The sequence below is a fragment of the Miniopterus schreibersii genome (assembly GCF_964146895.1).
Source record: "Miniopterus schreibersii genome assembly, chromosome: 15".
NCBI classification, from domain to species: domain Eukaryota; kingdom Metazoa; phylum Chordata; class Mammalia; order Chiroptera; family Miniopteridae; genus Miniopterus; species Miniopterus schreibersii.
The window spans coordinates 33944205-33961808 of record NC_138115.1 but is presented as its reverse complement, the minus strand read 5'-3'; the positions used below and the strand labels follow the sequence as shown (position 1 = coordinate 33961808).

The window sequence follows — 17604 nt, the reverse complement described above, 5'->3', positions numbered from 1 at the left end:
AGGGTCTTCACCGCTGGGCAAAAATCACTTTATACGGAGCAGGACATGACCCTGTTTTATACTCAGCTTTCTCCCAGCGTGTGAAGAGTGAAAGCTCTGATGTTTTTCTTTATGATTTGCTCCCTACCCTCACCTGGTCGTCTGGTCCATTGGAAGTCCATTTTGTATGTTGCCATTTTACAATTGGGAAATTAAAATAGTATGGGTTTTTAACTAGTTGAAGACACTGTAGTAATTATGTATTTTTCCCTCTACATAGTAAGCCCTCAACGAATATTTTTTCAGAGCACATTGCATTCATCAGATGTCCTCTGCATGCCTGGTTACCTTGCAAGACTCTTACACATACGTTGGCTTTGTTTTCCGTGGAGAGGCTCAAAAAATGATGTTAAAGCCTTAACTTAAGGTTTTGTTGTTAGCTCTTTATTTTTGTTTTATGTTTAATCCATGATTATTTGTTTTATATGCTATTTTATACCTAAGTGCAATAATTTATGCCTGTTTCTAAATATTTACAATACCTGGCCTCATACACTAAGGGGCATGTAATTTGGGCAAATGACATAACCTTTCCAAGTTCAGTTTTCTCATCTGTAAAACAGGGATACTTGTACCCCTATAATAAGATTATCATAGAAACTAAATGAGATACTGCAGGTTACATTCTTGGCATAGGGCCTGGTCTCAGAAAGCCTTCAATAATTCGCCGTCATCTTAGTGATGGTAGTAGTAATAACCTGTTGTTACACATCTGCTCGTCTGTAGTTTACTTTTCTTCGGGGCAAGGACTGTGCTTTGCTCGTCTCTGTCCTCTCTAACATAGGGCGTATTGTGGATTAGGTACTCAACAAATAATGATTGAACTGAATGAAGTAAGCATATGATTTTTTTAAATGAGAAAGTTTTCCAGATAACTAAACTTAAGCTCAGAGAGGTTACCTGTAACAGGTTTAGAGCAGCTGCTATAAGTCAGTCACATAGATTATGTCATTTAAACCTCAGGCAACTTTCTATGAAAGGTTCATATGGTGTCCCAGGATTCAGACCCACATCTTTGAACCCCAAGCCCACAACCATTTTCAAAGTATACAAGAATACTCCCTGGGTCAGTTACTGATACATAATCATTATAGCATTTGGGAGAATAACTTTATGAGTCATTCAAATGAATTATCGAAGTTTTATTTGTTTGTTAGATCTCAAAGAAGACTGTATGTGAAAACAGTATATTGTTCTCAGTATGCTAGCTTTTTGAATTCTAGAGAAAAAAGGACAGCAGGTCACTGCGAATATGGCAGAATGAACAAGTAAGAAACGGAGAGTCTGAACAGATACGGAGAGGGTGGGATAAGTGAGTGCTTTACAAATGAAAGCAGATGTATGAAATTACAAGCTGTCAGATCAGCAACGGAGATGAAGATGATAAAGTGGTTCCTTACATAGATTATAATTATTCATTTTGCCCAGTCCTGTCTCCTTTCCCCATAATGTTCATGGGAAGAGGGAGGGGTGGGAAGCTATAGCAAGAAATGTTTTCAACAGAAGGAGAGGAAAAAATCCAAGAATCAATGGTATTTCTTATCACAATTATTTGTTTTGTGATTTGTGTTGTTTCTGTTGAATTACAGTTGTTTTCCTATAGAATCTTTTTCAACTAACTGCTTTGATTAATAAAAAAAAGTTTTGGTTGCAGCTACAGGAAGTTGTAACTGTCAGGTTTCTTCAGTCAGTAATGTGGAGGCAGGCCATGTGGTTTACAGAACAAGCGTCCTTAATGGGCCCAACACTGACAGCCACGACAGATGGATTGCCAAGAAATGGAGTAGTTTACATAGACCTGCCTGAAAGATGTGTTTAATAATTGTGCCCATAATTAGGTTGATTTGGAAAAAAAATTAAGTGACAGTCTATGACACACATTAGGCTAATCTATGAAGATTTTGACATTTTTCCTCCAAGAAATACTGCATAGATATTGTCCCTAAATTTCTTGTTACCTTTAGGAAAACAAATAATTGGAAGAAATTATATTTTACAAATTTTTTTATATTATGTAATATTTATATGTACAAAAGACTATTATGTAACATATAAGTTATGAAACATAATAATATCAGGATAAATATTTTATGAAAATTTTAAACTGGTTCTTCCCATTCATGAGATTTTTCTAATTTCTAAGCAGCAAAACGGGAGACAGTTAACACAGCCATGTAAATGGCAGTAAATATGCCTGCTTCAAGAGTTTATTTATATTGCAAACGCACACACATAACTGTATCTGAGGCGCTCTTCCTTCCAGCACCCCCCTGAGGATAAGTGCTCGTAGGTCATGCATTAAATGGCAGTTAACAATACAGCGTGTTGTTTCAAAGGCCAGTTGGTAAAGGTCCCTTCCCCCAATTTCCTTTTATCAAATCAATTGAGTTGTTGGTTTCCTTTCTTTGACTCTAAGTTGCAATTTTTTTACTCAGTAATGCAAACATCTTAAGAAATATTGCTTCTGAATTATTTTTTTCCTCTTATTTAGTAATCTCTAGTAACTACCAGACCTGCCTCGGCCTTCTGATGCATTACCCAGCCATTGGGGATGTACACTCACTGATCCTTAAGGCTCTCTTCCTTCGAGATCCAAAGGTAAGCTTTCCAAGTAGGATATCACAGTTCTAAGCTCAGTAAAAAATTGGATTATCTGTATAGACTCCAAGACTTCCTCATGTGGAATTTGTCTAATGGCAGATGAATTGCCTAATGAAAGAATTCGCCTAGAGTTATAGGCCAAAACTCATATACCTCATTGCCTAGCAACTAAGCAGGCAAATTAAATGGAGCACACATATCTTGTCCCTGAAAAGGTTGTCCTGCCCTCCTGCCTTCCTCATAACTCAAGAAAGTAGCAACTACTTCTCCTTATCACCACCTTCATTATCATTGGAACCCATCAGAGGGCCAACTTATCCATGTAGAGCCTCAGAGGCCATGTGACGACCAGGCATCTGAGCTATGGAAAGACCAGTTTTATAACAGTTTATGATACAATGAAACAGTAAATTATTTTATATTATAAATGTGTATTTCTTATTTTGTGGGTGAAGAATAACCTAATAAAGATTTAGACTATAATGCTGATTTCTCTAGTTGAACTTAAAGCAAGTCACCAAAATTGTCTTTACACTTCAGAGAAAAAGTGTGCTCTTTTACAACTAATGTTATATTTCTTGAAAATAAGAACATGTAATGATCTAAAAAAATCTGTGAATTCTTGATGCGTTTGAGCCAAACAAAAATATTGGATGAAATATAAGAGAGAAAGCTTCAAACACAAGTAGGAGAATGCCAGGCACTGGGTGGTAATCCCAGCCTTTGGCTCTTTGACAGAACTCCCAACAGTCTTGTTGGCAGTTGTCGAACTGTCTTTGAGTCAGTCTGTCTGTGGATTCCATTGCCAATGCTCTGTCTGATCAACTTGGGCCTCCATGTTCAACATATATTTTGATATAAAAGGATTTCTGCCCTTTCCTCTGTTGTTGACTTCAACATTTGAGTATATTCTCTATTTATTCTTTGATTTACTTAAAATAATTTCTCTGTACTTATATCCATTTTCTGCAGAAATACATAATTTTATATCATTTCTCTTACACAAAATTTTATTAAATTTCAGAAGTATAGTCCATTGTTTCTCTGATACATAAGATAGCAATTTTTTTTTTTTTCCTGGTAAGGTTTAAGAGTCTGCCTATGAAAATCAAAAGTCCCATATTTTATTTTTTCATATATGTTATATGTAAGTTGTCTCAGTATATATTTTTTATAAAAAATAATGAAGATTACAAAATAATGAAGAATACAAAGAAATAATGAAGTTGCTGGTCAATGAGTTTTGGTCTGCAAACTTAAGGTAAATTCTATCAGTTCAGCATTAGGAATTCTTAGAGTCATATGGAGTGGGAAAAATTGCAAAAATAACTATTTGAATTATCTACTTGTGTGATTTGCTTTCTTTAATTGAAGGGACAAATGAATATATTATCTAAATCTATCGATCTTGGTAATTTTTCCCTAGCTAATAATTATGGTTGATCTTACTATCAGTCACTCACTCTTCTAATTGCATAGTTCTATATAATAAATCTGTCAATGTTATTAGTGTAATCTGTGATTTTAATAGAGTACTTTTATCTCAGTAATGTAGTATACATAATATATGAGTATAATGAAGCCAGTTCTACAAGGATTCAAAAACATATATTCTCAAATGTTTAAGAGAGAGAAAAAAATTGATAGCCTAAGTATCTAAAAAAAGGTAACCCCTACTTTTACATTCAGGATCTTACCAAGTTAAAAACATGATTAAAATAATGGTCCAAAATGTAGAACCTTAAATTTATATTTCTGAGATATAAGAAATTGGGCAGGAATAGGGAGTCATTTAAAATGCTCATGAAAACGTTTAACTTGCGATTGAGAGCAAGTGCATGGATAATATCTATAGGAAAAATAAAGAAAGCTGTATAGTATTAAGGGGCTTTCAGATGGCTAACCCCATAAGGCGATGGATTAAGTGTATATAAAGGCTGACCCACTGACATTATTTAGTAAATGTCCAGTGATAACTAAGGTCACTTAATTGTAGATCTATCATAGCATAGTGTCCTGCAAGGAACCTGAGTTAGGAATTGGGACACTGGGTCAAATCTTGACATTACTACCAACTCTCTTTGTGATTTTGGAAAACTATGCTTGCTGAGTCTTGGTCTTCTCTTTTGTGGTTGAAATTAATTGTCTCTGATGTCCCACCCAACTAGAGCATCCTTTGTCCATAGAGAGCTGACTTCTGATGATCTAACAGGATTCGATCCAGTGCTACAAAAATACAATAAAAAAGGAAGTTTACATATATTATAGAAATCCACAAGTGATTTCAGAGTTTAGAGTGTAATTAATGTCTATTATAAAGTCATAAAGGAGGCCATTTATGCTGAGAGGGGAAAAAATAGAGGGAAAGGTGATGCTAGTACCTCACCCATATCCTCCAAAATTTCCAACATCCGTGTGCTTTGAACTTTTTCTATTGGCAGCAATGAAACACTTAAAATACTTGAATCATCCCTGATAAAGTAGTTCAGAGGAAGTATATAAGCACACAAGTCTCTATGAAATAAGCTAGTGGAAAGATGAGCTATGAGGCAGGAAAGTACACTTTTCATATCCCAGCTTCACATGACAATATTGAGTGCTGCTGACAGACTTAGTCACATAACAAACATGGAACTTTGAGCTCAGGGGTTCATTGTCAGCCTTCAGAGAAGCACTTGGTCCTACTACTGTCTCCAAATCCCAGTGGAGTTGCTGAGCTGAGAACAGACTCTGCAAGTGGAGTTCAAGACACTGAACTTTAGTTGCTCTATATCAAATGTGATGCCAGCTTTACTGTGAAAATATTTCTTATTTGAAAAGATGGAAATAATGGGCCAGTAAATTGTAATAATAGGATCATACTCCTTCACAGTTTCCAAGCACTCTGATGTGCTTATTTGGTCTTCACAACAAGCTATGGGGTAGGCAGAGCAGGTTATCTTTCTTCATTGTTTTTCACTGCAGAGAGGTTAAGCTTATATGGCTTTCCCCAGACCAGAAAGCTTGTAAGCTTCCAAGCTAGCTGGAGTGGCTCCAGACCTTGTCTCTACTCATCTCCTGAGAGTCCTGCATCCTTTCTACCTTCTCCCGTATGCCATTCTCCGGCTCAGATGGGGCATGTTTTCCCCTTCAAATCCCCACAGCACCTTGTATTTTAGCTATTTGCTTATTGATTTTTTTCAATTTTTTATCCTTATGATGCTGCTCTTTTTTTTTTTCTTCTTTTTTTTTTGGTATTTAGCTTTGTGTTCTGCAATGCTTGGTATTAAGAAAATAAAGGTAGGATTGAATTCTGACTCAAATGCTAAGCCTCTTCCAATACACTCTACTGACTCTAATCTAGATGTATCTCATTCACTGAGAGTATTTCTGGAACCCATATTCACATTCCACAGAAGCTGTAGCCAATTATATATTTGTCAGCTGCCATTTTTATCAAGATGGTGAACTAACCCTACAGCTTGAACTTAAAGGGCATCTAGTTCCTTAATTTACTGAGTTAGAATTATTTGAAAACTTGTTACCACCTTCAAATATTATGGAACAAGGAAGACATTAACAAAGAATATAGTTAACATACTTTACTTAGACTGTCAAATTTTTGGACCTGCAGAGAACCTAGAGAGTCTAATCCAGCCCCTCCTTCTGTAGATAAACACATAAGGATCAAGGTGAAGAAGACTATTCAAGGTCATACAGCTCGTCAATGGCAGAGCCAGCAATTGAACCCAGGTCTTCTGACCAACTTTCCACACAAGAGCTGTAGCGTCATTCATTTTAAAAATAGTGGAATCCTCGTTACTGTTACTGCTCACCCAAATTCTTCAGTTGTATTAGAAATTTATTTGCAGCTATAATAAATGAAACTGCCATATATATAAGTGGCCCAAGAACTATTTGAAATTTTTTAAAACATATGCTGTATGTAGAGAGACTGGATGTCAAGTATCTGTTTGTAGCATCCTATACTCTGTTCACCATAAATATGTTTTCTATGCATAGCTCTTCAAACCACAATCCTAATTCTTATTTCCTTGTCTTTATCATATTAGAACCACTGAGCAGATTTCTAAAAACAATTCACTAAATAAGTAGAGGGATAGGAGGACAGTCTGAAAAATATGAAGTGATTAAAAAACATTGTTCTAACTAGTTGTTCAAATTCAAAAAAATTTTAAAACCCAATTAGAAACAAAAGTCATAGAAAATGTGAACATATTGTGTTCCTTAAATAACCAGATGTTCTCTCCTTCCTGAAGGCAGTAAGGGCTAGGAATAAAAGGTTTAAAACTATTGTTTTAAGTTAACTGTGAATTTTGCAAATCTGTTTTTACCCTTTAGCAAATAAAATTCTAATACAGAAACATAAGCAGAGTAATTTTCATTTTTTGGTGCTCTCTTATTTGCGTTATGTGTTGAAGTGTTAACCTTATCACAAAGACTTATTACAAATGAAATACAGTACATGGATTAACATTTTAGATTTTGCAGTAAGAATTTGACAGATACCATTTGTTTTGAAGACTAGAATGTTCCCCCAAGAAATTTCTGGTAAGGTTGCAAGCAATCCTTTTAGCAGCGACTGTTATTGTTTGTGGAAGAATATGGCTAGAAATAAGACGATTTAATTTCATAGTCATTCTTGTACACAGAACCATGCTATAAAATAGTTTGTACAATGTTCATATGCTTGGCCAATTCTGATTTGGCTTTTGTTGGAGTTATATTAAATATTGCCTTTTAAAGTATAAAAAAATCTGAACCATCAGATTTCAGATTTTATGCAGGTAATAGATTTTTACTCTTACTTCCCAAAAACCCACTGTTGATGCAACTTTTTAAGAGTCAAATGGCTCTGGTAAAATGTCACACATCAGAATTGAAAAGTGATGAGGGGATTCAAGCCCACTACCAGTCAGGTGACAGTGTTAGAAAAAGCTCCGTTCCGCTAATGCTGTTGTAGTTTTTCTTCTCTGAGCAGTTAAGAACTAAAACCCACACATACTGACTCTTTAAGGTGGACACACAGTATTCCTTTATTTACTTCGTGATGATCCTGTCAGAGGTTCTGCTCAGATTTTCTAGTATGTTTCTAATCTGATTTTCCTTTACAGAAAGAATGTATTACTTTTGTCTTCTTCATACTTTTTTCCCCCTAAAAAGCTAGAACATTTCTCTGAAAACTGCCATCCTTTAAGAATTGTTTGTTTCTGCTTTCTTTGTCAGTGACTGAAAAAAAAGCGTGCTTTTTTATTTGTATCTGAGGTACATAACTATGCCATTCTCTTTTTATCATTAGATTACAGCCAACTTAATGTTTATTGTACTTAATATTCTGTTATTAGTGATTAATCGGGTATGTTTTCACATGCAATAGATATAGACTTTTTGACATGGACTAGTGTTGAAAAACCTTAAGTTCTACTTCTGAAGTAAATGGTGGCTATCAAAAATCTAAACAGAAATCTAAAAATATTAAACCAGTATTTGAAACTTGTTGTTTATTGTGCTCAGACATTTGATAAAGTAGAATTGTGCATTTCTCAAAACTTGCTAAGGGTTTCCTAGGGGAATGTAAATAATTTTTAGTTATTTTTATTTGAATTCATTAATTTATTAAACAAATTCATATTGTTTATCTACAGTGCACCTGGCACTGTTTAGATCTTGGCGATATAATGGTGAACAACAAAAAAAGATCTGACCCTTATCATCACCATAAACAGAAAGTACTCAGTCTGTTGTGTGCTATAAAGGATACAAATAGGTATCATCATGAAAATAATACGAGGAGGGAGAACCTATAATTTACACAGGTTGGTCAGAAGCCCTCTCTTAGGAGGTCCCATTTCAGGTGGGAACTAATGGAGGAGAAGAAATCAGCCAGGCAAAGACTTGGGAGAAGAGCCTCCAGACAGGGAACAGCAAACCCAGAGGCTCCGAGGTCGGAAAGACTGTTCATGAGACTAAAGGCCAGTGTGACTGGACCGGGAACTGGGGGAACCTGCCTGCAGTGGGACGGATGAGCCGAAGAAGGCTCACTATTACTTAGTTCTTCCTATATAATCGCACATCCTGATATAAAGTAAGTTATGTTAAGGTCACATTTTGAAACTCCAGAAAGATCAATGGATATGTGGTGATCCTTCCCGATGATTAAGACATCCCTTAATCACTTACTCTCACCCAGATCCCCAAGCACTCTCCTTAAAGGAGCTCCCCGCGGGGTGGAGCGCACTCACTCACTCAGACCTCCAGGCTGTCCCGAGAGTCCGGCCAATAGCTTATTTGACTTAAGAAGACTGTGGGCAGGTCTCTGAATTTTTTTAATCGTGCATGTATTACTTTTATCTTTTAAGAAATAATCTATATACCACCTTCTGTATATCACCAAGCTCAGTTTTGCTTTCATTTATGTTAACATCATGCTCCACGGTGTAGTCACCAGGTAACTAGACCAGTGTTTCTCACCTACCGGAATGCGAGCTCTGCTAGGTCAGGGACTAGACCTCCAACAGCACTAACCCAGCACCAGCCATGCGAGGGAAACTCAGAATCCAGGTTCCACGGTCATCCCAGTCTCTGTGTTTATTGAATGAGTCACTCCTTTTCTTGAACCATAGAATGAAGAAGCTGGACCACATAATCTCAGTGGACCCTTCTGGGTCTGTTTTAGCAAGATTCAATTCAAAAGACAAACAGATGATTGATAGATGATAAAAAGATAGATAGATGATAGATAGATAGATAGGTAGATAGATAGATAGATAGATAGATAGATAGATAGATAGATAGATAGATAGATAGATAGATAGATAGATAGATAGATAGATGATGATAGATAGATGATAGATAGATGATAGATAGATAGATAGATAGATAGATAGATAGATAGATAGATAGATAGATAGATAGATAGATGATAGATAGATAGATGATAGATAGATGATAGATATTTGCTAACTAGTGTATGCTGAGCATTAGAGTTGATCCATGAAATAGTTTCTTATAGATGCAAACAACTAATTGGTGGGAAGGGTAAGATGAGTGAGAGTATTAAAGAAAGAACTTGGACTTGGATCATCAGAAAGGCTTCCAGTTGGAAGACGCACTCCTACTGCGCTTTGAAGAATTGTCCTGGGAGATGTTATTCTATCATAAAACAGCGTAAAATCAAAGCTCCTGAGAATTGGAGGAATTGGTTAGGTTGGGCCTGGCTGTTCTCTATCCAGAGTCACCCAGTGACCCCTCAGGGACATAGAGAATAAATATCCCCCTCTCAATACCTCATGTATTAGCAGACCCTGATTTTTAAAAGTCCACCAAATGTGCAGGGAGTCTTTTTGATAGTATTTTATTTGGCATTAATTTTTATAATGTTCCAACCTGTGTGTTATTATTCAATGTAAATAAGTGTTTTGCGTTTAAATGAAAAGTCAATGTGGAAAGAATCTCATCCCAGTGATTTTTACTGGATTTATTGGCTATAAATAGTTGCTTGGGGTTAACCATAGAGGGTGGGCAAAAGTAGGTTTACAGTTGTGAGTACACAAAACACAGATTTTATTCTAGTATTATTATTTGTTAATTATTGTATTATTTTTCCATGTGCACAACTGTAAACCTATTTTTTGCCCAACCCTCTATTTGCTCAAAATAAGCATGTGTTTGTTTAGATCTTTAAAGTCACCATTGGGAAGGTTAGTCATTTTTATCTTGGGGGGCTGGAGAGAGCTATGAAACTGCAGGAAAGATCACTCTACACATATTAGAGGAAACGGTTTCTTTACTGATTTGCAGCCAATTACAGTGATGATTTCTTTTCCCTTAAGCTCACTACAGAAGAGACTAGGATCCATGGTTAATTTTGTCTGATTAACAATAAACAAAACGAAATCTATATACCAATCCCATGCTTTTTATTTAATATTTTATAAGTAAGAGAAATCTAGGTTCTCAGGGAGAAATATTTATTTTAAGTAGGTTACTTAAACTTATAGAGCTATTAATCCTTTGTGTGTGTGTTTAGAAAGGCACTACAAGTCCCCAAATGTAAAAGTATTAAAGTATTACGACACAGTGCAGTGAAATGTTTGTGATCAGTCCCCGAGGTCAAAAAATGAAGTGGCTGCCCCTCTTCACGCTGACTGACTCTTACCCCCAGAGAAATCATTTAACCTTTGCTGCCTTAGACTCAGATTCATTAATTGTTTTTTTAAAGGGGATAGGTGGCTAGTGAGGCCTTAATTAGCCTGTAATCTCTAAAAGTAATTTGTAGCTCTGCGTGCTGTGAGAACCTAGCTAATCACTTACTGTCCTTATTATATATGAGGTAGCTTGTTCAAAACAAAAAGGCACTACTTTCAGTTGTTTCTGCATCATCTTACTGTTACAGAAATTGAAACTTTTATCATAATTGATACATGGCAGGAGCTCGGTAAATTTTGATAAAATTATGATAAAAAGATTGTAAATGTAAAACTGACAAAAGAGAAAAAAGCATAATTCTTTTTAATATAAATATTGTCCACAATAAATATTTTAATTGCCCCTTAAGTATATTAGCTCAGAAATAAAATATTGCTAATTAGAAATATTAAATATATTGATTTTATAGGAATAAAAATAAATTCATTCAAGTAGTAAACTACTTAACCATAATCAGTTAACTGTTTTATTTAAATACTTTAGACAGAAGGTTATATATGTTCCAAAAAATGCAAAAATAAATCAAAACCATAACATGTTTTATCATGGAGAATGTTTAAGTACACTGCACCCCATTCAAGCACGCTTATGATTGCCATTCTGGGAAATGCAAGTCAGGTTTCCACACTGCGGGGTGGTGGCCCACGCAGGGAGCCCGGAGCCCCGCGCTGCAGGGGTGAGTCTGGCCCCAGCCGCGCAGGCAGAGGCCAGCTTGGCTCTGTGATGGGGCTTTTGCTCTAGCACTTGATGTGTAAGCTCCTCAGATGCTCCTGGGGACATTTGTCAAGTGTCTTCATATGATGTGAAATAGTTCTTTATTTACTTGGTGGTTTTTTCTGGTTTTGAAGAGGAACTTTATAGTTTCATTTCTCCACATTGTTTCTTTCTCCAAAATGCTAGTTTTATTCATTCAGCCAAAATTGACTGCACTCCTGCCATGTATCAGTAGCAGCTAAATTTCTCAGAAGTGTTGCAGGATTGTGGCAAGTGAGAGGAACGTCCACTTGGCTCATTCCCTCACCTCCTTTGTCTTCTCTCAGCTCCAGTCTTATGAGTCCCCTGTCACCATGCAGACTGTCCTGGCCCCCACTTCCCACTGCCCCAGCACTCCTGACCCCCTTACCCTGCTCTGCTTTTTCCCTCCATAGCTATTATCACCGTCTAGCATAGTAGATAATTTACTTATGGATGTTATTTTTTAAAATGTTCTGTCTTCCACTAACACTATATAAACTCTATGAAGGCAATGCTTTTATTTTTATTTTTCATTACAGTTGACATTCAATATAATTTTATATTAGCTTCAGGCATACAACATAATGGTTAGACATTTAATTTAAGAGGTTCTGATGAAGAAGGCAGTGCGTTTAGTATGCTTGTTACCCAAGCACCTACAAGAATGAATGAAGGAAGGAACGAATGAACAGTGACTCATTACCCCAACCGAACCCTCAGTTTCTCTTCCAGAGGAGAAAGTAACCTGTTCCTTACAATTTAGTTCAACAAGTGTTTGTTGCCTCCTGTGCCCGGGTACTAGGGATATGATGAATTAGGGAGCCAGTTCCCTCTTCACATGCTTGCCCTGTAATGCTATAGATCTAAACCCTGCTTGCCAAAGAAGCGCCTGAGGGAGCTCGTTACTAACAGCTACAGACTCCCAGGCCTTCTAATGTAAATAGTTCTGCAGTAGCATCTAGAAATCTGTGTTTTACCTGCTCTTGAAACCGGTGGGCCACGGACAGCACTTTAAGAAAGAGACACCAGGTTGAGAAAAAAGTACTGCGCAAACTGAAAAGCAACACCTGAAAACAGAAGCCCGGCTCTAAACTGGTGATTTCCAAAATGAAATGTGTGCATGTGCAGCGACTACACAAAGGTAACGCAGTGGAGTACTGGGGAAAATAATAAAACTTTCCCCAAAATAAGAAAAGCTGAGCTTTATCTTTTAATGTACAGATTAACACTGGTGCCTTCACATGGCCAGGGTGTTAGCCAGTCACGCATCGCCTCTGATCTAAGGGAAGAGGAGGCTCCCCCATACAAAGGCATGCACAGCAGCCCTTTGCTTCCCAGCCTTGTCCCTCGTTGCCGTTTCCACAGGCCCAGTGAGGTGGACTTACGGGTCGTACTATCTCAAGTGATGGCGTGTTTACCACACCAAAGAGGCATCAGGGGCTGTGGACATCTATTGTGGGTTCACTAGGTATCTGCTGCTAGTGTACTTAAAAGAGTTGCCAAATATTTCTTTTTGAAAAAATAAACATACTTCAAATTTGCTTACCTCTGTTGTGATGACAAGTAGCTGTCAATAATATCATACCATACAAATATTCCTGAAAAAAATAAGCACTTCATTCATCTCGTCAAGGTAATGGCAGCATTTTAATAATGAGAGAAAATAAGAGCTTTTCGAAAGAAATTCATGCTATGCAAAGAACATTTTTAAACTGAATAGTTGGAAATGTTTCATCCATTTGTGATGTTCTTGCCAAAGACAGTTAAGTGTATCACTTACTTAAAACTCTCAAAGTACACTACGAAATTATGGAAACAGAGTTTTCTAACTTGGCTACTCATCTTCCAAATGAAGAGATAAAGTCAGGTTTGAATCCATTTTTTAAAATATAGAAATGCAACATCTTCCAATTAAACTTTAAAAAGAACTATGTGATCATTGATTTTATGTGTCAACTGGGCAAAGGAATGCCCAGATAACTGGTAAATCATTATTTCCGAGCGTGTCTGTGAGGTTATCTCCACAAGAGGTTAGTGTTTGAATTAGTAGACTAAGTAAAGAAGAATGGCCCCCACCAGTGTGGGCGGGCATCATCCAATCCCTTGAAAGGCCTGAATATTAAACATATAATTTGGAAGCACAAAAACATAAGTAAATTTTTGTAAAAAATAATCTAATTATAGCTATTTCATCTATGTCATTTAAATATTTTATTGTGCATATATTTCCTAATGTACATAATAAATTAGTGGTATTTGCTTATCACTTGTAAATATATAAATATACACATATAGAGGTTTCAAGCTGTCTGATTTTAACTATAAGCAAAGGAATAATCAAGATTGGAGGATCCCTGCTAGACCAGTGGCTCCTGAAAACAGACCCAGTTGATTCTAATCTTAGCCAGGCCGAGAGTCTTGAGGCTGGCTCCCAGCACACGTGGCATTCTGGAGTCCCCCAGACAAAGCCATAAGCAGGGACATCTTGGGGAAACAACAGGCCTTGCCCTTACCCTGTGAATAAAGGAGTCTCACACTCATCTAGTGATGCTTTAATATCTTCTGGACCATTGTCACTGAGAACTATACCTATTCCAACGCAGTCCTCCTGCCACATGTGTTCTTATAACTTGGACTCATATGGACTTTTTCTAGATGGCACTGATTAAAAAGTAAGTCCTTTTAAACTTTCTGTTAGAGGAATATTGTGCATTCTGTAACTTCCCTTGCGATCGGTGAGTCTCTAGAGATCATGTAATTATACCCTCATTTCCTCCCGAGGCCTGGTGAGGGGGAGGTGAAATACGCAGAGGCACCCAGAATTCAGTGGTACGGCCAAGACCAGCCCCCCAGACTCCTGCCCCGGATCTGGAGCCATCTGCCCTCCTCCTCCTCGGCCTTGCTCTCCTTGCAGACCCCTCGTGCAGAACTTTCTCACTATTCCCACCCTCACTATTACCCCCATTTCCTGAGTGGCCACAGGGAAGTAAGACAAACTCTTTGGTCTTGTGCAGTAAACAACAAAACCATGCATTTCAACTCGGTTACCCTCCAAGGACAGTTTACTTCCGATTTCTCAGTCATTCATGCTCTGAACATTGACTTTGAACATTGGTCTATTATAAGTTTGCAAAGTCCAGTCCCCAAAGTGTTATCCCAGTGAAACTGATGGGGGGAACATACGAAAGTAATAATAATAATTACTTCCCTATAATGAAATTGACCTTTGAGTTCCTTCCTTAACCACGTGGCTGCAGTGGCTGCCACCCATGTGGAAGACGGTGAGACAAAATAACAACAGAGAAAATGAGAGTGAACCAGCGAAGGGAGCCAGTTCAGAGGGTTAGGGATGACAGTATAAAATGCAGAGGAGAGAAGAGAAGGAACATATCAATCAGAATACGAATATGAGTGAATGAGAATTAAGTAGCTGAAAGAAGGAAGTCACCTCAGACCACGTCTCTTCCTGAAATTAAAACCTGTGCCTACTGCCCTGATCGTTTTGTTTCATTGTTAGTGTTTTATTTAAGGTTGGCCAGCTGCTAGAACAAACGAACCCCTATGTTTTCCTGACTTAACACAGTTGATGTTTAATTTTCACACAAGTGACTACGTACTGAAGTCAGGGGTGAGAATTACTCAGAGTCACACAGTTCTTTGGGCTTCTGCCGGCTCCACTATTTCAACTTTGACCTTCCAGGGTCACTCAGTGTATTGACATCCCCAACAGGATGAGAAAAATAGAGGGAGGATCATTCCTTGGAGAGTTTTCTCAGCAAGTCTTGCAGGTGGCATGTGTCACTTTCTGTCACATTCCACTTGCTAAAGCTCAGCCCTGTGGCCACACGGGAGGGAGGGAAGAAGGGAGGGAGGGAGGGAGGGAGGGAGGGAGGGAGGGAGGGAGGGAGGGAGGGAGGGAGGGAGGGTGGGAGGGAGGGAAGCAGAAGGGTGCTTCTTTCCATATTTTCTTCACCCCAGCTCTGTTCTCTACCCTCTGCTTGGATTGCTCTTTCTGCCCCTCTCCTACTGGCATCTTCACAACCTTCCTTCCCGTCCAGCTTAAATAGCACTGATTGGTTTTAAAATGACATCCCGCTTCTCACAGTTTCCTAGTAAAACTCCCAGAAAGATCCAGACAAGCAAATACAATATCACAGCACAAAAACAAAACAAAATAAGTTCAGACAACATGCTGCCTACAAGGAGTTCAACTCAATTAAGACACGTTAATTACACTGCCCGCGTTTGCTTTATAAAGCAGGGTGCCATCCACACCACTTAACCAGCTGCTCCTTCGTGAGATAACCCATCAGGCAGGGGCGGTCAGAGAGTCGTGGGCAGCCATCGCGCACCCTGCCCGCGGACTCCCCTGCTGAGCAGGCTGCGTTTGCCCACTCACTGCCCTTCCCATCTTTATTACCGGAATTGCGATCACGATAGTACAGGACTGGGTGCAGGAGTTAGGATTCTGTTTATTCGGAACTCTGAGAGCAGTCTGAGATCACACTTATTGCCAGTTAGCCTTTTTGGAGCTTCTTTCTGATCTGGGCCTAATGGTAGCATATTTGGCTTGGGCCCATCTCATACCGAGGAAAGGACTTGTGTGGGCATTTAAGAAATGCCTTCTCTCTGAGCCTTCCATTTGTCATGCATACCTGCAGATCAAATGGTTCTTCACCCTGCTACTCTGCAGCTATTTTTTTTAAAGCCAGATTCTGGAAAGCTTTTTGGTTCATCTAGTTTACAGGCAATCGTTGAGCACATACCACGTGCCAGACACTTTGCTAGAGACAGAGAGGATACACTGACCTGGATAGGGCTCAGCCCTCAGTGAACTTACACTCTGTGTGCAAGACAGACATGTATACAACTGACCACAGTGCAAGGCAAGATGGAATAAATACAAAATTTTGTTGAAATCAGCATGCTGTCAGAGTGGAGGTAGTAGAGCAACTAGAAGTTCACAAAAAGCTTCACGTAGGAGGTAGTATTTGAACTAAGAATGAGAAGCATCTCTGTAAGCAGAGAATAGTGAGTAGACAGCTGTAACCTGGGGGAACAGCTTACCTGCAGTCTGGAGATGGGTCCATAGATAGCAGTGGAATCACTTGGTCGTATCCTAACTCTACATTCAACAGTTTGAGGAGCTGTCAAATGGTTCTGCAAAGTGGTTGCACCAGTTTACATTCCCACCAACAATGTATGAGGACTCGCATTTCTCTACATTTTTGCCAACACTTGTTACATCTGTCGTTTTTATTGTAGCCTTTCTAACGGATATGAAATGGTATCTCACTGTGGCTTTGATTTGCATTTCCCTGATGACTAATTATGTTGAACATCTTTTCATGTGTTTATGGGCTATTTGTACATGTTCTTTGGAGAAATGTCTCTTTGGATCCTTTGCCCATTTTTAATTGAGTTATTTATCATTTTATTATTGAGTTGTAAGAGTTCTTTATATATTCTGAATGCAAGACTCATCTAATGTATGGTTTGCAAATATTTTCTCTCATCTGTAGATCATCTTTTCACTTTTTTGAAGCACAAAATGTTTTTAATTTCTATGAAATCTAGCTAATCAATCTCCTATTTTATCACTTATACTTTTGCTGTCATATCTAAGAAATCATTGTTAACCCAAGATTACAAAGATTTACTCATCTGTTTTCTTCTAGTAGTTTGATAGTTTTAGCTCTTACATTTTAGGGCTGTGATCCACTTTGAGTTAATTTTTTGTGTGGTGTGAGGTAGGAGCCCAAAGTCCTTCTTTTGCATGTGGATATCCAGTTGTGTTTGTTGAAAAGACTATTCTTTCCCCCACTGAATTTTCTTGCCCCTTTGTCAAAAATTAATTAACCATAAATGTGAAGGTTTATTTGTGGACTATCAGTTCTATTCCATTGATCTATATGTCTGTCCTTAATGCTAGTACTACACTGTCATGATTACTGTAGCTTTGTACTAAGTTTTGAAATCAGAATTATGAATCAGAGAATTTGGTTTATCTTTTTCAAGATA

At 37.9% G+C, this 17604-nt stretch overlaps 1 protein-coding gene across 8 annotated transcripts in view; it reads left to right on the top strand.

Moving 5' to 3' along the window:
* The window catches only part of TBC1D5 (TBC1 domain family member 5), a 361094-nt gene that overhangs the window by 266077 nt on the left and 77413 nt on the right, over positions 1 to 17604 (top strand). For all 8 annotated transcript variants that reach the window (XM_081159844.1, XM_081159851.1, XM_081159850.1 and 5 more), the window contains one exon: positions 2531 to 2637. In XM_081159844.1, the coding sequence (XP_081015970.1) occupies positions 2531 to 2637 (107 nt within the window). The remainder of the gene's footprint in view (positions 1 to 2530; positions 2638 to 17604) is intronic.